The following is a 14,839-nucleotide window of genomic DNA, read 5'->3' on the forward strand; positions in this document are numbered from 1 at the left end:
AGGCTTTTTAGTTCCTCTTCACTTTCTGCCATAAGGGTGGTGTCATCTGCATATCTGAGGTTATTGATATTTCTTCCAGCAATCTTGATTCCAGCTTGTGCTTCTTCCAGCCCAGCGTTTCTCATTATGTACTCTGCATATAAGTTAAATAAGCAGGGTGACAATATACAGCCTTGACGTACTCCTTTTCCTATTTGGAACCAGTCTGTTGTTCCATGTCCAGTTCTAACTGTTGCTTCCTGACCTGCATATAGGTTTCTCAAGAGGCAGGTCAGGTGGTCTGGTATTCCCATTTCTTTCCGAATTTTCCAGTTTATTGTGATCCACTCGGTAGACCCTAAATAAAATTTTTTAATGTTTTATTAAAAACAAGATCGTACAGTGTGTTGATGGCAAAGTTCTAAATAGAACTCAGGACCTTAACAATCCTATCACTTCAATCTCATCTCCAGTGTTTCCACAATGGGGCCAGTATGTCAAAATGCATTCTTTAGGGACTTCCTGAGTGATGCAGTGGCTAAGACTCCACACTCCCAATGCTGGATCAGGGAACTAGATCCCACATGCCTCAACTAAAGACCCTGCACGCTGCAACAAAGATCAAAGGTCTTGTGTGCTGCAACTAAGACCTGGGGTAGCCAAGTAGAGAGATAAACATACATTTTTTTTTTAATGCATTATCTTAGAATTTCTGTCTACATAGCAGGTAAATTAAATTGATGAACTTTTTTTTATGTTACTGTTTGAGGAGTAGCCACAAGCCCTTTCTCTAAATAATGCATTTTACAAGAACATTGACAGGAGACAGTGTGTCCTCAGAAGAGGAAAGCTGTTGAGCTGCTCACCTGCCCACAGCCACCTCCCACCCTCTCACCAACCCCACCCCCCTTCACAGGCAGCTGGGATTTATGGTCCGATTGGCTGCCCGCTCCGGCAGGGCTAGTCAGCCTGCTGCAGCCCTTCCTTCTTCAGGACAATGCCAGTGGCCGCAGTGCCTCTGCCAACAGGATGTGCTTACGAGCTGTGTGGGGAGGACGTGTGTTATGGTTCCCTTGTTAACTTTTCCTTTTTGTTAAACTCTGGACCATGGCCAGAAGACATTCACTCCTGGGCCTGGGAGGACCCTGGTAAAGGAACTGACTCACTTCCTGAGGGTGGATCAGGTGGAGAGCCCTATGGAAGGTACTGGAATTTGGGAGGGAGGGAGTTGGTTAAAATTCATCATCCTAAGTGTCCCCTACAGGACGGAGTCCTGGCTCCCTTGGGACTGGACCAACTGCCCCTCTCACATGGTTCTACCTGCTGCAGCATCTGCTGCTGCCTGTGCCCACAGGCCAGCCCTTCCTGCCATCAGGAGCACCTGATCGCCAAAGCTCAGCTCATGCCTTTCTTGAAAGCCTTCCCTAGCGTACTCACACAATACTAAGTATTGTTAGAGCATTTCCAGTATGTTCTTACGTACATATCACTCTCTGGCCTGTTTAAAAATCAATATTTTCGTTCTATGTATTTTCCTTACTATATGCCAAGCACTGAGTTGCAGAGACAGATACGAACAAAACCATGGCAAGGCACTCACAGCCTGGTAGAAAGACAACACTTAGCATGCTTGAAAGTCCCTAACAGAGGAGTAGAGTGGACACTGGACCCCTCAGGACCAAGATCCCCGATCACCTGTGAGGGAAGACCACCTCGGTGGAGCAGCTTTGGAAAGGAAAATCATCCAGTTTTGTTGTAGATGTGCTCAATTAAGATATGCAAGACATGTTACAAAGGCAGTTGCTATGTGGGACTGAACTGTGGGAGTTCTCAGCTGTGGATAATTCACTCCAGAGACCCAGGGGCAGAAGACAGATGCCCCTGGCACTTGGTAGAAAAGAGAACTAAGAACTGAGCTATGTCTCCATTAGTTGACGTTCCTTTTCACATTTTCATTGAACCACATTTGTATATAATATATATATATGTGTGTATGTATGTATGTATTTAGCTGCATTGGGTCTTAGTTGTGGCGCGAGGGATCTTTAGTTACGGCACGTGGGACCTAGTTCCCAGACCAGAGCACAGAGCTCCAGCCACTGGACCACCAGGGAAGTCCCTGAACCACATTTGTTTTTAAGTATATCTGAGGCTCTTCCTGGGAAAGACAGTAACAATAATAATTGCCACAGTTGGCATGTGCCAGATGCTTTATCTGTAGGATTTCTAATAATCATAGTAACTCTATGGTAGGTACTCTTGTTATCAGCTTACAGGTAAGAATACTCCTGTGCAAAAAGGATCAGCGCTTTACCCAGTCATAGCTGCAAGGAGGCAGAATGTGAATCCCAGTCCAAGATTATCGAAAACCCACACTTTCCTACTGCAATGTCCCATGTCCCCAGATATCCAGTGACTGGAAACAGCTCCCCACAGTTTCTCCACCCCAAGCAAAGGCCATCTCATAACCCTGTTTCTCATAAGCATCTCCCAGGAAACTTGCATAAAACAGTGCAGTTGGCTGGATAATGGCCCCCAAAGATACCAAGTCCTGATCCTTAGAGCCTGTAAATGTTACCTTGTATGAAGAAAGGGTCTTTGCAGGTGTGATTTAGTTAAGGCTCTTGAGACGGAGATTATTGTGGATTATTTGAGGAGGCCGCAAACACAATGTTTTTATAAGAGAGAGGCAGAGGGAGATTAAACATAGAAGAGGAAAAGGCAATACAGACATGAAGACAGGAGGTAGAGACTGATCAGAGTGATGCAGCCGCAAGGCAGGGAATGTTTGCGGCCACCAGATGCTGAAAGAGAGGGGACAAGAAAGAGCTTCTCCCTTAAAGTGCCAGGGAGTAGGGCAGGCACCAGATACCAGATACCACTAGGGGATAAAGCAGGCAGCCCAGGAAACACCTTGATTTTAGTCCTGTGACACTGATTGCAGACTTTGGGCCTCCAGGACTGTGAGGGAATGCATTTTTGTTGCTTTAAACCACGAAATTTGTGATGATTTGTTTCAGCAGATCTAGGACACTAATCCATGTGGATTCCAAGGACACATGCCCAGGGAGTTAGATTTAGTAGGTCTGCTTTTTGAAGGGCAACCAGAGCGATTCTGATACTGACAATCTGTGGGCCACACGGCCTCAACTGCTCAGGCAGGGCAACTGTAGGACTTAAACCCTTAAGTGCTAACCGCTGGACCGCCAGAGAATTACTGAAACAACTTTTAAATTAGGTCCATTTCCCCAGGATTTATGCTGAGGCTGAGGGAGAAGGAAACCATAATAAAGACTGAATCAAGTTAAACAGTGGTAATTTCAGATCGAAACAAAACTGATAGTATAAGGTGATCTTGGGCCTGGTGAAAGGGCGACACCAAACTGAACAGTGCTCACTTTAGCAAGACAACTAGTGGGATAGATAATTTGGGGATAGACCTGCCTCTGGGAGCTGTAGGCACCAGAGGAACCCAGGATCTAGGTGGCCACCAGTCAGCACCCATGGGTGATTAGATCAAGGCAGAGATGACCATTTGCAAACACAGAGGAGAACACCAGAAGAACCCACAAAAACCCAGAAGACAAAAACAAAAAGAAGGAAAAAAAAAAAGAACCAGAAGGCAGAGATTTGACTAAGGGTATTTATTGTTTATAGACTATGAGAAACTTGGGTTACATATATTTTTCCTTTTAATTTACCCCTCTAATCTTGTCTCGCATGTATGCATGCTCAGTTGTATTCAACTTTGCAACCTCACGGACAGTAGCCTGCCAGGCTCCTCTGTCCATGGGATTCTCCAGGCAAGAGTACTGGAGTGGATTTTCATTTCCTCCTCCAGGCATCTTCCTGACCCAGGGATCAAACCTGCATCTCCTTCATTCACAGGTGAATTTTTTACCACTGAACCAACTGTCTTAGTTGGCATTAATTTTATACAACTTCGTCTTAATCATTTTACTTACTTGAATTTTGGCCCCTTTTGTTTAATAATATATTTAATCTCTATTTGCTCAATTGCCTATTGAGCAAATATCTCTCTCTTCTGCTGAACTGTAAAGGTAGGTGGGAGCCATGTCTGTTTCTCTCAGCAGTGGTCCCCAGCTCTTAGCACAAGACTGACAGTGTTCGTTTCTCCTGTGAGTGATCGTAACTTTTAAAGATGAATGAACCCGTGAAATGGCACAGCCACTTTGGTAAACAGTCCAGTAGTTCCTCAAAACTTGAAACACAGAGCCACCCGGGGACCCAGCAATTTCACACCCAGGTATATGCCCAAGAGACTGAAAATCTGTATCCACACAAAAACTTGTACACAAGTGTTCATAATAGCATCGTTCATAATGTCCCCAAAGTGGAAACAACTCAATTGTCCATCAAGTGATGAAAAGATAAATAAAATGTGGTACACCCATACAGTGGATTATTTTTTAGTCGTGAAAAAAAATGGGGACTTCTCTGGTGGTCCAGGCCCTAAGACTCCGAACTCCCAAGGTAGGGGACCCCACTTCAATCCCTGTCAGAGAACTAAATCCCTGCATGCCTCAATAAAGATGGAAGTTCCTGAGTACCGCAACCACCCGTGCAGTCAAATAAATAAATAACAAAGAAATGACACTCTGATACATGCCACAATGCGGATGAACCTTAAAAACATCATGCTGAGTGAAAGAAGTCAGTCACAAAAAGGTTATCTATTGGATGATTCCATTTATAAGGAATGTCCAGCATAGACAAATCCATAGAGACAGAGGCTGCCGAGGGCTGGGAGTGCTTGAGGGGGACGAAGAGTAACTAAACGCTAGTGGGTGCTAGGTTTTTTGCCAGGTAATGAAAATGTTCTAAAATTCGATAATGATGGTGGCTGCAGCAACTCGGTGGATATGTTAAAAACCACTGACTTGTACACTTTAAAAGGGTGAATTTTCTGTGGTATATGAATGGGATCTCCATAGAACTATCTTTAAAAATAAAAAAAGAAATGATACAGACAAGTCCTTCTTTAAGTTATTAAAAATCAACAAGGAAAATTTTAAATTATAATAGTTTATTTTCAAGAAAAATAGTCCCATGTACTTGAGTGGCCGTGTGTCTGAATGGAAGGGGGCAGATTGCAAAAATCACGGGGCTCCCTGGCTGCGGGGGTCGCCGCCTAGGAGGACTTCACTTCTAGAGCCCCGCTTGGGCAAATGGTGGGGACGCAGGGTGCAGCCACAGCCTCAGAAAAGAGGGTGAGAGGATGACGGGGAGCGCGTGCGATTCCTCTTTCCTGGCCTCCCACCGCACCCTTTGTATCGTGCCATTTTAACTATCTCACACCTCTCGGGATCACCAGAGCCCAAGCGGCTCGCCGGGAGCGAAGTGTGTATTGTTTAGCTCAGGAAATGTGGGGTAATGAAGGTGCCTCCCACTGGGCTGGCAGGTCACTGTATTCCGCCCTGGCCTCCGGTTTGGGGGATGGGTGACAGCGAAGGGGTCCGCGGAGCCGCGCCGCCGCTGTCTGCGGGGCAGGGAGCGCAGCCTTTGTGCCGAGGCTGCTCCGGGCTCCCGCCGCTGGGGGGCGGCCTCTCACCCGCAGACCCCCGACAATAGCGGGAGGGGTGGGGAGCCGCACGGTTCCGGAAACTTTTCCCTGGAGTCCTGACCGCCGCCGCCCGCCCCCGGGATCGCGGAGCTGGGCGCGCCCATCTCCGGCCTGCCGACTGTGTGCTCGGGCTGGCCGGGTGCGGCAGAACCGAACACAGAAGGGGGAGTGCGGGGCGGCAGCGCCGGGGCCGCGGGCAGCAAGGGAGGCTGCACGCGGGTCCCTGGCCACGCGAAGGCGCGGGCACCAGACTGGGCGGAATGGAGCTTGCCATGGGGGAGGCTTCCAGCCGCGCACCGGAGCCCGCGCTCTGGGACTGGGACTACCTGGACCGCTGCTTCGCCCGCCACCGTGTCTGCATCTCCTTCGGCCTGTGGATCTGCTCCTCTTCCTGCTGGATCGCCGTCCACGCGCTGTAATGGGGGCCGGGGCGGCCGCGGGGGGAACGGGGCGCTGGCCCTGCTGACTCGCTCTTGGGCACCTAGAAGGAGGAGGGCAGAAAGGGAGGATCCGAGAGGCAAGACAATTCCAGGGTTGAAAGGAACATTTTGCTGTAGACTGAAATCAGATCCTTCTTTCCGGATTCCACGAACGAGGAGGCTGGGCTGGGAGCCCACAGAAGGCTGGGTGGTATGGTGGGCGGGACCGTGGACTGGAAGCCGCCAGTCCTGGGTTCTCTCGTTAGCCTTTCCCCATTGACTGGCCCTGTGAGCTGGGCGAGGTGTAAAGTCCCTGGGGCTCACTTTTCCTTACATAAATGGGAATGTTAGCACTTAGGACCGGCTGGGAGGATCTAATGAGTTAGTGCTGGTAGAGCTCTTCCTAAGTGCTCATTAAACAGCATTATTATTGCTCCCGCACTGCCATCCACCCTTGGCAGAGAACATGGGCCTGTCTCTCCATGTTTCTGGCCTCAGTTTACCCAAGGCCCTCCTAGCTGAGAAGGGGAGAGGTAATACTATAACTCTGGCTACAGACTTTGCCAACACCCGAAGTGATCTGGCCGAGTGATCACCGTAACCTGGATTCTAAGGGTGATGTCTGGCTAAAGGTGGCCTCTAGGTCTTCTGCCACCCTGTCCCAAGGTCTGAAGGATGATACCCCCCACCATGTATTCCCTAGGTGGAGGGGGAGGGAGAGAAGGACCACCACCAGGGAGGCCGGCACCTGCTCACCTTCAGCACTCAATCCTGTTTACTTCAGGTCTGACGTTGTTGGAGAGAGTCTGCAGGCCATGAATAAGAAAACACTTGGAACATTTGCTGAGGGCCTAGTCCTGCCATCGTTAACTCACCAATCGCTGCCACCACCCCGTGAGGCAGGGACTGTCACTGACTCTTTTAAATGAGGAAGCCTGAGGTTCTGACAAGTTAACTAACTTGCCTGAGTGAACGGGGAGAACTGAAACCCCAGGACCTACTGGAAGGGGCAGGCTTGTGAGGTGACTACCCAGACCAGAGGATGGGAACTAAGGAGGCAGTTTACCTGCATTGTCTCACATGTTCATCAGCGCCACCCTCTGAGATCGGTGTTATCAGACAGCTTACCCTCCGTGAACTAAACTTGGAGAGGTTACGGAGCTTCTGTGAGAATGCCCACTGGCTGGGCCGAGAGCAGAGCCTCTGCCTTTCCACCCTGCCTCAGCTGTGTAGGGGCTGGATCAGGGCCGACCCAGGGTCCCTGACCCCTGAGAGCTGGAGACGTGGCTGAAGAGCAGCAGGGCACACGCAGGGCCTCCATAGGCAAAGTGGAAGGCCTGCCATTAACTCACCTTTCACCATAGCCCTCAGTTTTCTCCTCTCTCAAATGGGAGGGTTGAAATGAATTATTTCTAATTTGGGTCCAACTCGGAGAGTTTCTAGTGTAGAGTCTTCACTCTCGGTTCTTCAGTTTCAGGACTCAAAATTAACAGTTGACCTTTCCACTGGGAGCTCTGGGCTTTGTCTGGCCAGTCAGGAATGTTTGGGAGCCCAGTCGTCTTCTGTCCACATCAATTTGTCCCAAGGGCTGATGCTCAGAACTGGCCAAATGGTCCTAATGATGTGGAGTAAGTCCTACCCTGTGGTTAAAGGAAATGAAACCAGAGCTGCAATTGTGCCTCAGTTTCCCTGTAGAAATGTTGGCAGGGAAACATCTCAGACAAAGTATTTCCAAGATCCGACTGATGATGCTGACCAAGAGATGTCTGCCCCTTCCAGCTTGTCCTGCCTTCCTGCACTTATTCCTGGGGGAACGAGGGGGTAGAAAGTGAGCAGTAAGGGAGAGAGAAGCCAGCAGTGGCAACCCAAAGTGCCACAGCATCTTTGAGGAGTCTTCCCTGGTGTGCGAAGAGCGTGCACCCAAAATGAAATCAACTCAGATGCAGCTGGCAGAAACTGAGCCATCTCACTGCACAGATGGATTAGAAGGATTTCATGTTAATTGCAAAGAAACAAGTTGCCTTTTTAATTTAGGCAATTAACTCTGCTCTGCAGTAAAACTGCAATGATTGGATTACTTTTATAACTCTCCTGTTTCCTTTCAAAAAAAGAAAAGCTGACAGCTCATTTGTCAGCACTGAGAGGTGGGTCGTGAATTTGAGGCAGCCAGATTGATAGGGGGAAAGAAACTCCTCCTTTTGTGAGGCCTGGCTCTTGCTGTGGGCTTGTTGGTCAGAGGCTCAGAGTCCTTTCCATCCTTTACTTTTTGCATCTGTAAACTAAGGTCAAAAACACCTGGTGAATATCTGGGGAAGAAAGTGATTCGTAAGGACACCAAGTCACAACTGCCTTTTTCAGACACCTGCTCTGGGAGCCCAACCTTACATCTCTGTATTCTGTCCACACTCCCGTCTGTCTCCTCAGGCTTCTGTATCTGAGATGTGGGAGGAAATCTGGACGGGACCAGTCAGCGTTGTGGGCTGCGTGCTGCCTCCTGATCAGTCTGTGTGACACCATTGGGGCGATTCTGGCCAAACAGCTCACCATTCAGGTGGGTTGGGCCCACAGGTGACTGTGGCCTCTGCTTTGCTCCTTCCCCACGCAAAGCAGCTTTGACCTAGGGTCTGTGCCCCTGCTGGCCTTTCTGCTCCTCCAATAACCACGTGACTCACTGCTTACCTCCTTCAAGTCTTTGCTCAAAAATCTCCTCTCAATAAGACCTCCTGACCATCTGTTAAAAATTGTGCCCTGTGTCTCCTACAGCTGCTCCAGACCCCTTATCCTGCTCATTTCCCCCTTAATATACCATCTGCTTTACTTTATTCATTATGTCTATTCTTTATTGCATGTTAACCCTTACTAGCATGTCAGCTTCATAAGGGCAACAACTTTAATTCAGTGCCGTCTCCCCAGCACTTAAAACAGGAGCTGGCACATAGTAGATGTCCAATTTAAAAAAAAAAAAAAAGGATGGTTGCTGTTAACTGTTTTTTAGAGCCTGGGCACTGTCCCCACTCATGCAGAGGTATCTGAATCCTTTCCCAGGTGGTGATGTGGGCTTTGGAGCAAATGAGAAACATTTCAAGTTTTTCCAAAGTCTGGGACCTTAAACAAATCTGTGTAGAAAGGGGCCTATCTCAAAACACATATCCCAAGGAAGAAGGACCTGTGGGCCCCACTTCAGGGGGCTGGTCCTGGCCTTTTGCCACCCAGGGAGATGTGAAGGAGGGCAGCCTGGTGGTCGGACACAGATTTGGAGAGTTCCAGACCCTGCTGTGAGCAGCATTCTATCAGAAACAAATCACCTTTCGTTTTGGAGGCAATCCTCACTAGCTGATAAAAGATAATGAAGTTCAGCTCAAGTCCAATAATAATAGCTGATATTTATTAAATAGTAAGGGTTTTTCATATATTAAATCACTTAATCCTTAAATTATGGGTGCTCACATCATCCGTGTTTTACACATGAGCTGTAAAAGTGGTGTGGAGAGGTGTAGAGAGGTTAAATAACCCTGCTAAGGTCACTCTCTTGTAAGTAGCAGTGTTAGGACTCAAACCCTAGAACACATGCGGTTAAGCACTAAATACAGTGGACCCTTGAACAATACGGGTTTGAACTGTGTGCATTCACTTATACGTGGATTTTTTCAAATAATACACACTGTGGCACCCCACGGTCCAAGGGTGGTTGAATCTATGGATGCAGAACACAGGATACAGAGGACCTACTGCAAAGTGACACTCAGAATTTCCACTGCAAGGAAGTGGACGCCCCACCCCTGAGCTGTTCAGGTGTCAACTGTAGCGTCAGTAGCGAGTGCGAGTTTCGGCAGGTGCATCTTACTTTCCTCCAATCACTGGCCTCAGCAACTTTCCACGTGTCAGCTCATATCATCTACTTCACACTGAGAAAACTGCTGTTATTATCCCTGCTTTACAGATGAGGAAACAGAGGCGCCGGGAAGGTCAGTGGCTGGGCCAAAGTTGCACAAGACTACGCCGTACAATGGAAAGTGTGGTGGGCTGGGATCCTGTCCCATCTCTATGATGAACGTTTTCATAATGGCTTTGGTCACTTGAGCAAAACCCCATTTCCTCAAATGGAGGTGATAACCAACCTTTATGGGGTGGGAGGTATCCCTGGAAACCCTATTTCAGTGGAACATATGTGGTGGAGGAGATGCAGAACGAGAGGTACTACAGTTGTTGAAAGAGGTTTGAACACCAAGACCTTTCCTTTGCTCGCAGGTCTTCACTGGTGCCTACCTAGCAGCTGTCGACCTGGTGAACTTTGTGTCCGTTCTCTTCCCAGTCTGTGGCTCCAAATTCAAGTCTAATTCGGGTGAGTGTGCTGCCACCTGTTCCTGACTTCATCACCCACTCATTTCATTCATCAGCACCTCTCCCTGTCGTGCCCGAGCTGGGCCCCCGCCAGGCACAGATGAATGGGCGAGCTCCCCGGCCTCAGCCAGAGCAGGGAGTCAGGGCCCTAAAAGGTAGTCAGCACTGCTAGTGAGGGGTGTGCGCACGGTGGGCAGCAGAGGAGAGGAGGGTCTGCAGGTGTCGGGAGAAGGTGATGTTGGAACTGGGACCGCACGAAAGGGCCCTCCAGATGAAAGAGCAGCCTGGGAAGAGGTCGGGAAGAAGGAGGGGGCAGGGCTTAGGGGACAGATGGTGATACTCAGTGTGCAAGTCTAGGGGCTCAGGTGAAGCCCCACCACTTCTGGAAATGGAGTCCAGGAACGGGCCTGCACGGCCTCAGGCCAAGCAGGGGCTGGAGGTGGCTGAGATGGGATGAGTAGGCTGGGAATATGTGGGATCAGACGTTTCTGACAAGGGGCAGCAACATGCTTGGACCCTTATCTTAAAAGGAGATGCTTGTACCAGGGCGTAATGTAAGATGTCCTTGGGCTCAATGCTGCCCAGAGGAGGAATGCTCTTTTTGGAATTGTTCAGCGGAGGATCTGTCTTCTATTTCAAGGAGTCTTTCAAAGTCGATGCTTCTGCTCACAGTTTTGATGCCTTGGCCCCACTCCACCCACTCATGGTGCATTCACCAAGCTTGTGCGGGTTCTGCTCAGTGCCGGGCTCTGTGCAGACTCTAGAGCTGCCTGGGCACAGTGCCTGCCCTTAGGGGGCTCCAGTCTAGGATGAATAGCACTGTGTGCACGCAGATGTATGTGATAAAGTATAACGCAGACCTGCCTTGAAACAAAACGACGTGAAAGGCTGAGAAGGGGAAGAGCACCAGGCGTGGGGGATGGGAGGAATGAGAGGGCACGACCACAGGCCCTTCAAGAGTGGGCAAGGTCTGGCCTGTGGAACAACGTGGGAGCCCGTCCTGGCCTCGTGGCCGGGGTCAACACCAGTTCTTCCCACGCAGCTGTCTGTCGGGTTCCAGATCCTGGCAGCCGAGCAGGATCTTGGTGTCTGTTGCAGGACGGGGCTCCCGGGAGAGGAAGAGGAGGCGGCGGCTCCAGGCCAGCATGTTTGCCCTGGTCCTGCCACTGAGCCTGGGCCCGGGCTGGGCTCTGTGGGCCGCCATCCCATGGGCTTCAGGCCGTGACCGAGGGCCTCAGAGGAGGCTGCTGGGCATCCTGGTGCAGGTGAGGCCAGGCCTGCTCGGGCTGGGGGAGAGTGGTATGATGTCGGGGAATGCGGGTGCCTCCCCTCCACACAGTCCCAACCAGTGTCCTGGGGGTGGGGCCAGATCTAGGCCTTGCTGGGAAGAACCACCTAAAAGCAGAAAAGGGTGGGCCAAGGGTGCCTGAGTGTCTTCCCAGGGTGCTGAGTGTATCACTGTTCCCACAGGACAATACAGAAATCCTCGGCTTCCTGCTGGGTGGCATCGCAGCCTTGGGCTCCTGGGTTTCCCGGATCCCCCCACTCTCCAGAATCGTGAGCCTGGGGCTGGGACTGTGGGGTCACTGCTGCAGGTCTTAGGGCATCTGGGACCATCCTCCCAGCTCCAGGTCACTGGGATGAAGAGGTGGTGTCCCTGTGTGCCCGGCCGTGTGTGTATGTATGGGGTGGGGTATGTTTGTGTATATGTGCGTGCGGGGCAGGGGACAGCTGGCCCCAGCCTCCAGGGATCCTGAGTCTCACAGCAGGAGGGCTCTGTGTTCACTCCATTTCTTGTAGCAAATGAGAAGCGGGTTCTCAGGAAGGAGCCCCTGGGTTTGGATGAACAAGCATCCTATTAAGGAATGAAAAGGTTTGAGATTTTGGAAGATAGGATTGTTCAGCTCCTGGGCTCTTTATATTCGAGAGTGTCTTGTTGGCAGATATTTTCCCAGTGTCTGGGGTAAAGCCCTATGTTGGCCAATCCCCTTGGGGAAACAGACATGACTTGAGATGTCCTGCTTGCCCTTGGCAAGCTCAGTCTCAAGAAGACACAGAAATGGAAAACAAGGTGTTCGAATGCTCTAAGAAAGAGAATCAAATGTTTGGGGTTTTGGAAAAGAGGGAGAGAAACCTCTGCGTTGTGCAAATGAATGAGGGTGGAAACTGTTGACACCACTGGGTGCTGGAGTGCCCAGGCTGGCAGGAAGGCAGGGTGGGGCCTGAGGAAGCAGAGGCGAGGGGAGGCCCTAGGGGTAGAGGAGCGTGCAGGAAAGGCCACCAAGGCAAGAGGGCACCTGCGAGAGAGCCACATATTACGTGACCCCAGATTGTGCCAGCCCATCATTTAGTCTTAAGACAGTCACTTGCCCAAGAGCACTGTGTTTCTTTATATTAATTTATTTATTCAGTGGGGCCGGGTCTTAACCGCAGCACTCAGGACCTTTGACCTTTGTTGCGGCTCATGGGATCTTTAGTTGTGGCATGCAATCTCTTAGTTGCAGCATTTGGGATCTAGTTCCCTGACCAGGGATTGAACTGGGGCCCACTGCACTGGGAGTGCAGAGTCTTAGCCACTGGACCACCAGGGAAGTCCCAACGCTGTGACTTAATAGCAGTTCCAGGAGAACAGGATTTGGGGATGACGGGGTCTTAGTTAAGCACTCTGAGAGCTGCAGCCTGAAACCTCCCAGGGCACCGGGCCTCCTCAGCAAAGGTACGATCTCCAGATCAACGGAGGTGAGTGTGGGGAGCACTGTGCTCAGTTCAGCCCCCCTGGGATGGGTCTTCAGGGTGGTGTGGGGGCTGGGAAGCTGTGTCACGTGACAACCTTTGAAGGAATTGCTGCAGTGCCCTGACCACCTGTATTGTAAAAGTTTCCTTCGCCTGCAGTAACAAAATGTCACAGACTTGGAACAACAGAAATGTATTGTCTTTAAGTCTCGGCGGCCAGAGGCCCGACCCCAAAGTGTCAGGGCCATGCTCCCTCTGAAGGCCCTAGAGAGGGATCTGTTTCAGGCCCTTCTCTGAGCTTCTGCTAGTTCCCTGGTGGCAGCACAACTCCAGGATTTGTGTGGTGTTCTCCGTATGTGTGTGTGTGTGTGCACGCGCACGCATGCGTGCACACACACCAATGCATGTAGTCTTCACATGGCCTTTCCTCCATACGTTCCTGTATCTGACTTTCCCCTTTTCATAAGGACATAGTCATCTTGGATTAAGGCTCATCCTAACAACCTCAGCTTAACCTGATCATCTACAAAGACCCTACTTCTAAATAAGGCTACATTTACTAGCTCTGGGAGTTGGACTCCAATGTCTTTTTGGGGAAACTCAATCCAACCCATAACACTAGCCCCCCTAAAATACTTAAGGCCAGCCCCACCTCTGAGTCCCTCCCTCTACTTCATTTTTTTGATCACATTTATCACAGCCTGAAATTAGCTCCTTTAGCTATTTGCTGAGTGGCTGCCTGGTTCCCCAGCAGAGGGTGGGCACCAAGAGAGCAGTGGCCCTTTCAGTTTTACTTCTCACTGTGTGCCAGACATTTGGGATCTGCCCAGGTTAGTGCCAGGAGACATTTCTTACTGAGTGGCTGTATCTGGCCTAGAAAATAGGGAGTTCATGGATAGAGGAAATGGAGGGCTGTCTTGAGGCAGAAAGAGTAGCCTTGTTCTCTGCAGTCTTAGTGATCAGAACCAAGACCGAAACCAATAACCAGGAGGTTACTGGGAGGGCCACTTCCCATTCAGTGGGAAAAAAGGCTCCATGGGTTAGACACTTTGCCCAGTGGCTGGCATGTTGAGAGCAATTGGTATTGTTATTCCTGCTTTAGTAGGTAGTGAGCTCCTCATCACTAGAGGCATTCAAGCCAGATGACCCCTTGGCAGGAAGATAGAGGGAGATTGCATTGGGACTGAGCTGGGTAATCTAGGGGGGACTGCCAGCCCTGAGTGTGTCTGGTCCAGTGAACAAAAGCCCAGGGCTAGGGTTCCCTCATTCGGAGAAGGCAATGGCACCCCACTCCAGTACTCTTGCCTGGAAAATCCCATGGGTGGAGGAGCCTGGTAGGCTGCAGTCCATGGGGTCGCTAAGAGCCGGACACGACTGAGTGACTTCACTTTCACTTTTCACTTTCCTGCATTGGAGAAGGAAATGGCAACCTACTCCAGTGTTCTTGCCTGGAGAATCCCAGGGATGGGGGAGCCTGGTGGGCTGCCGTCTATGGGGTCGCACAGAGTCGGACACGACTGAAGCGACTTAGCAGCAGCAGCAGCAGGGTTCCCTCATTAGGAAGAAAGCCAGCAGGACTGGGGTGCAATGGAAGTTGAGCCAGCATGGCCTCAGACCCTGGATCCCCCAGAGGCTGCTTCTAACTTACCCCTGGTGCGAGCACTGAGCAGTCCAGCTGGGTAGCTTTGATGGGAGAAGATCCCATTTTTCCAGGGGCAAGTCCTTGAATGGGACAAGGAGTGTGAAACATGCTCTGATCAGCAGAGCACTGTGCTGACAACAT

General features: G+C 50.4%; 1 protein-coding gene across 6 annotated transcripts in view; it reads left to right on the forward strand.

Annotated features, from left to right (window-relative positions):
* The first annotated feature begins 5,439 nt into the window (after positions 1-5,439).
* TMEM44 (transmembrane protein 44) overlaps positions 5,440-14,839 on the forward strand; it is a 48,353-nt gene continuing 38,953 nt past the window's right edge. For 3 of the 6 annotated variants that reach the window (XM_025286191.3, XM_025286209.3, XR_006551292.2), the window contains exons 1-5: positions 5,440-5,978; positions 8,407-8,533; positions 10,231-10,324; positions 11,422-11,588; positions 11,794-11,880. In XM_025286191.3, coding sequence (XP_025141976.3) covers positions 5,824-5,978; positions 8,407-8,533; positions 10,231-10,324; positions 11,422-11,588; positions 11,794-11,880 — 630 coding nt within the window. In that variant the 5' untranslated portion in view covers positions 5,440-5,823. The remainder of the gene's footprint in view (positions 5,979-8,406; positions 8,534-10,230; positions 10,325-11,421; positions 11,589-11,793; positions 11,881-14,839) is intronic. The other 3 variants (XM_025286179.3, XR_003109554.3, XR_003109546.3) reach the window with 1 other exon arrangement.

The sequence above is a fragment of the Bubalus bubalis genome, chromosome 1, assembly GCF_019923935.1.
Source record: "Bubalus bubalis isolate 160015118507 breed Murrah chromosome 1, NDDB_SH_1, whole genome shotgun sequence".
Classification (NCBI taxonomy): Eukaryota; Metazoa; Chordata; class Mammalia; order Artiodactyla; family Bovidae; genus Bubalus; species Bubalus bubalis.